Source organism: Oncorhynchus clarkii, unplaced genomic scaffold (genome assembly GCF_045791955.1).
Source record: "Oncorhynchus clarkii lewisi isolate Uvic-CL-2024 unplaced genomic scaffold, UVic_Ocla_1.0 unplaced_contig_3166_pilon_pilon, whole genome shotgun sequence".
Taxonomy (NCBI): Eukaryota; Metazoa; Chordata; class Actinopteri; order Salmoniformes; family Salmonidae; genus Oncorhynchus; species Oncorhynchus clarkii.
Window position 1 is genome coordinate 1 of NW_027260187.1, and position 5,396 is coordinate 5,396.

At 40.3% G+C, this 5,396-nt stretch overlaps 1 protein-coding gene across 1 annotated transcript; it reads left to right on the forward strand.

Annotated features, from left to right (window-relative positions):
* Window positions 1–1,484: 1,484 nt before the first annotated feature.
* Window positions 1,485–4,723, forward strand: LOC139401247 (protein S100-Z-like). Its single transcript, XM_071145621.1, has 2 exons — window positions 1,485–1,622; window positions 4,565–4,723. The coding sequence occupies exons 1-2, from the start codon at window positions 1,485–1,487 to the stop codon at window positions 4,721–4,723; spliced, it is 297 nt and encodes a 98-aa protein (XP_071001722.1).
* Window positions 4,724–5,396: the final 673 nt, after the last annotated feature.

The window sequence follows — 5,396 nt, forward strand, 5'->3', positions numbered from 1 at the left end:
TTGCGAAAGTATTCGGCCCCCTTGAACTTTGCGACCTTTTGCCACATTTCAGGCTTCAAACATAAAGATATAAAACTGTATTTTTTTTGTGAAGAATCAACAACAAGTGGGACACAATCATGAAGTGGAACGACATTTATTGGATATTTCAAACTTTTTTAACAAATCAAAAACTGAAAAATTGGGCGTGCAAAATTATTCAGCCCCCTTAAGTTAATACTTTGTAGCGCCACCTTTTGCTGCGAATACAGCTGTAAGTCGCTTGGGGTATGTCTCTATCAGTTTTGCACATCGAGAGACTGACATTTTTTCCCATTCCTCCTTGCAAAACAGCTCGAGCTCAGTAAGGTTGGATGGAGAGCATTTGTGAACAGCAGTTTTCAGTTCTTTCCACAGATTCTCGATTGGATTCAGGTCTGGACTTTGACTTGGCCATTCTAACACCTGGATATGTTTATTTTTGAACTATTCCATTGTAGATTTTGCTTTATGTTTTGGATCATTGTCTTGTTGGAAGACAAATCTCCGTCCCAGTCTCAGGTCTTTTGCAGACTCCATCAGGTTTTCTTCCAGAATGGTCCTGTATTTGGCTCCATCCATCTTCCCATCAATTTTAACCATCTTCCCTGTCCCTGCTGAAGAAAAGCAGGCCCAAACCGTGATGCTGCCACCACCATGTTTGACAGTAGGGATGGTGTGTTCAGGGTGATGAGCTGTGTTGCTTTTACGCCAAACATAACGTTTTGCATTGTTGCCAAAAAGTTCAATTTTGGTTTCATCTGACCAGAGCACCTTCTTCCACATGTTTGGTGTGTGATACTCCTTCCTTTTCAATATTATCGCTTGCACAGTGCTCCTTGGGATGTTTAAAGCTTGGGAAATCTTTTTGTATCCAAATCCGGCTTATAACTTCTTCACAACAGTATCTCGGACCTGCCTGGTGTGTTCCTTGTTCTTCATGATGCTCTCTGCGCTTTTAACGGACCTCTGAGACTATCACAGTGCAGGTGCATTTATACGGAGACTTGATTACACACAGGTGGATTGTATTTATCATCATTAGTCATTTAGGTCAACATTGGATCATTCAGAGATCCTCACTGAACTTCTGGAGAGAGTTTGCTGCACTGAAAGTAAAGGGGCTGAATAATTTTGCACGCCCAATTTTTCAGTTTTTGATTTGTTAAAAAAGTTTGAAATATCCAATAAATGTCGTTCCACTTCATGATTGTGTCCCACTTGTTGTTGATTCTTCACAAAAAAATACAGTTTTATATCTTTATGTTTGAAGCCTGAAATGTGGCAAAAGGTCGCAAAGTTCAAGGGGGCCGAATACTTTCGCAAGGCACTGTAACTATTGCTGTACACACCTTTTCTATTCATATACTGTCTATACTATCTATATACACCATCATATATAGAGTATTTACAGTGGTGTAAAGAACTTAAGTAAACAATACTTTAAAGTACTACTTATCAACATCATGCCAAGCCGACTTGAAGGTGCTGCTTACAGTAGAACAGTTTTCGACAACTACTCCGGGAGCGACGGAGACAAACACAAGCTCAACAAGGGAGAGCTGAAACAACTATTGAACAGTGAACTCCCTGTCTTCCACACGGTGAAGAAGATGTCTAAAAATCCATCATTTATCATTTTTAATATAGTTTTACAGGATTTTGATATTCTCTTCACTTGGCCAGGTACAACAGTTGAAAGGCCCACAATCGGTATATTTCGGGAGGGCCTGACATAAACGGGCCTGGGATTTTTTTTTTTGACCTCTTAAGACACTATTTCGCTGTTGTTTTTGGGAAACTGTAAAACGTGAATAGGAAAAAGAAAAACGAGTGTATCAAGTTCTATTCGTGTTAAGCTGTTTTTACTTGGCAGCTCATAGTAAAACGTGTCACAAGGTATTGCCCTCTCCTCCTCAAACGGTGACATGTTTTTGAATAGATGTAGCACATTAGCTGTGCGCTGAACCTCAAGTAATGCGTTGTCTTGAATTAGAGACATCCTTGTGACAGTTGGAGTAGTGGAACCCACGTGTTTAGATGAAATCGTAACAGCACATCACGTCTGGCTGTCGTTACCGTCGACAACATGTTCATTATTGGAAATGCTTTGGTTTAGTGGAGCGTGACCTTTTCAACTTGTTTTCTTTCCTTCCGTTGATTTCATGGTGATCAACAGTGAGGATGATGCGGACTCGTGGATATGTTCCGGGGGCTTCTTAATCCTACTTGATTACCCATTGAGACTTGAAAGATGAACAAGACAACTAAGTGCGTATTGAATTTGCAAATGTCCAGTGTTTCAAAAAAAAAACTTGCTGTTGTACAAATTCATGTTGTCTGTTATGTTAATTTTGTTCTAATTATAGACCTAGGCCTACAACACACAATTTACATGATTCTCAAAGATGTGAAGAGTGGCAATTTCGCTTTTCTGTTCTTCAATATACCTCAGTGGCTACAATTTGATCACTCTTTTGTCGCTGAGAATTTTCCTGCACTGCAGGAAATGCAAACTTGTAGTGTATTCAAGGTTTAAAGAGGTTTCTAAAGTTAGTCATTTCCACTTTAAAATGTCAGACTTGAGTTGCCCTCATGAAAAATGTATCAACCCCTACAAAATGTGTCCATGAATTATAATCCACATAATAATTGACATTTTCTGTTGCTGCGGGAATATTTTCCTGTTGTAGAAAACTGGCTTGTATTAAGATCCTAGTCTTACATCTACAGAACGCATACAACGAGAACCCGGTTGATTAAGAGAATGGTAGAGTTATCCGCTTGTCCAAAAAGGAAAGCAAGAAAGAAACACTAATGCAAAGGGAAATTATTTGATATTCTCCTTCTACATTATGCTGGATTAGTTTCCTTGCTGTGAAGTTTTGAGTTCTGGTTAAATTGAGTATAACTCCATTATTTTGTTACTCTCCACTGCCCTCTGTGAGTGACGGATTGAAGAGACAAATCTCTTTTCCTCTCCCCCTCTATTCCCTCGGGTTTTCTCCACCCTCACTCTGATGGAAGGAAGCCTCAGGTGTCTACGCATCATCAGCAGTGGCCCACATCACCTCCAAATCTAGACTTAGACGACTCCCTTCTGATGTCACTAATATCCATCCACTGACGTACCTCTGACAGGTATAGAGACGGTGTCCTGGTACCAGTCTTGCACACATTTAGGACGCGTCACAAAAGTATTCCTAGTCCCTATAAACTACCTGTCAAAAGTAATCCTAGTCCCTATAAACTACTTGTCAAAAGTAATCCTAGTCCCTATAAACTACCTGTCAAAAGTAATCCTAGTCCCTATAAACTACCTGTCAAAAGTAATCCTAGTCCCTATAAACTACTTGTCAAAAGTAATCCTATTCCTGATAAACTCCTTGTCACAAGTAATGCACTATGTAGTGAATATGTGGCCATGTGGGATGCAGACTCATACTGTAGCTTCATTTCCTAGGGTCAACATTTAGCTAATTAGTGATTAAAACATAAACAATTCATAATCTATCACTGAGTAATTCTGTCATTGATCAATCACACTGTATGCTGAGGCGATAGATACTGCTTACTGTTGAATTAGATACAACGTTGTTACCTTGGGCCAAATAGTAACTTTTCAAGTCAATGTCAATGAAGATTTGCACATATCCAGTCAAACTATCAATTCAGGATATGGCCCCCTGAGCTGTGTGTTTGTGTGTGTGTGTTTGTGTGTTACATACCTCCATTAGCTCCGTATCACCACAGCCTGAAGTCACCACAGGGCTCTGTATCCCAGGCTGGCTTGGCTTGACTGAAATAAGCCATCTAACGGTCACCATCTCACACACACGGGCACACACACACATACACACCTCTGATAGGTCTCAGCTCATGTGTCATTGATTATTGCCACTGACACACTAGCTTCCAGTGGACATTGGCTGTGAGGTGAGGTGCTGTGCTGTGCCCAGTCAGTGCCTTAGGTGGTCTAATAACCTGGATGGGGCTTCAGCACCATGAATCCAATGACTCAGAGCCTGAGGCGTCTCTCCTCAGATCTCCATCTCAGATCTCAGGCTGGGAGATTGACACAGGGCCTAATTGCAGTCTGTTGTCCTGAGGGAACTTATTTATTGGCCAGGCAGCTGAATCCAGACCGGTCAATAGGCGACATCAGACCTATCAGGATTCAGGACGGTCCATTTCCTGGTAGTGCTGTGTGGATGAGTAGAGTAAGTCAGAGTCCTGACGTCAACTGGATTAAGCCCAGGGGAACAGAACACGGGAGTTACAGTCTGGAAGATTTGCAGCTGTTCAATGGTTGTTTCATTTATGAGATATGCCTATATCTTTGTAAAGATTTTATAGACCCAAAACGATGTTGATCTCATTGACTTTCAACCCTCGCATAATAGCTGTGCCTATGAATTTGAGCGTGGTTCCATTCTCCCAGCTCCATCCCTTAAATGATCAAATTGACTTAATCAGGGTTTGAAAATACTAATTGGTGGATAGATCTTTGATAGATTGATTAATTGTTCTTTCTTTTCATTTCCAGTCTCAGAAATACCCCATGCTACTGGAGAAGATCATGAATGTTCTGGACTCCAATAAAGACAACGAGGTGGACTTCAATGAGTATGTGGTTCTGGTGGCGACCCTGACCGTAGCCTGCAACGACTTCTTCCAGGAGCAGCAGAAAAAGAAAGCCAACTAACGGTTGAGTCCTAAATGGCTTCCTATTGCTTATATATGCACTATTATTTGCCAAACCCTCATAGTGCTATGACCGGTCTTGTAATGGTTCCAATTGTTGGATCTCCTCATTCTGTCTGGATTCCAATAGGAATTATATGTCACTTTGCAAGCCAGCATTATGTGATTTGCAAGCCTGATGTGACCTGTAACCAAGGAGTTTGTAATGTATTGTTTAAAGAGTTGAATTGAAGATGAAATATTCACTTAGACACTTACTTGGTGAAGGCTACAGGACTGAAAGCCATTGAATACAACAACCATGTCTCTGTCACTAACAAATACAGCCATTGGTGGTAACTACACTTCACACAAAAGGCACACTGGGAAATATGCAAAAAGATAGACTACATTCTCAAATTGAATTGTATGTTCCCTCAACCTCAAAAAGTTGAGTGGACATATGTAATAAGGTTGAATTGTATTTTGGTTCAGCCAGTGGTGGAAAAAGTACCCAATTGTAATACTTGAGTAAAAGTAAAGATACTTTAATCGAAAATGACTCAAGTAAAAGTGAAAGTCACCCAGTAAAATACTACTTGAGTAAAAGTATTTGGTGTTAAATATAATAATTTCACATTTCTTATGTAAAGCAAACCAGACGGCATAATTGTCTTGTTTTTTTGTATTTGCGA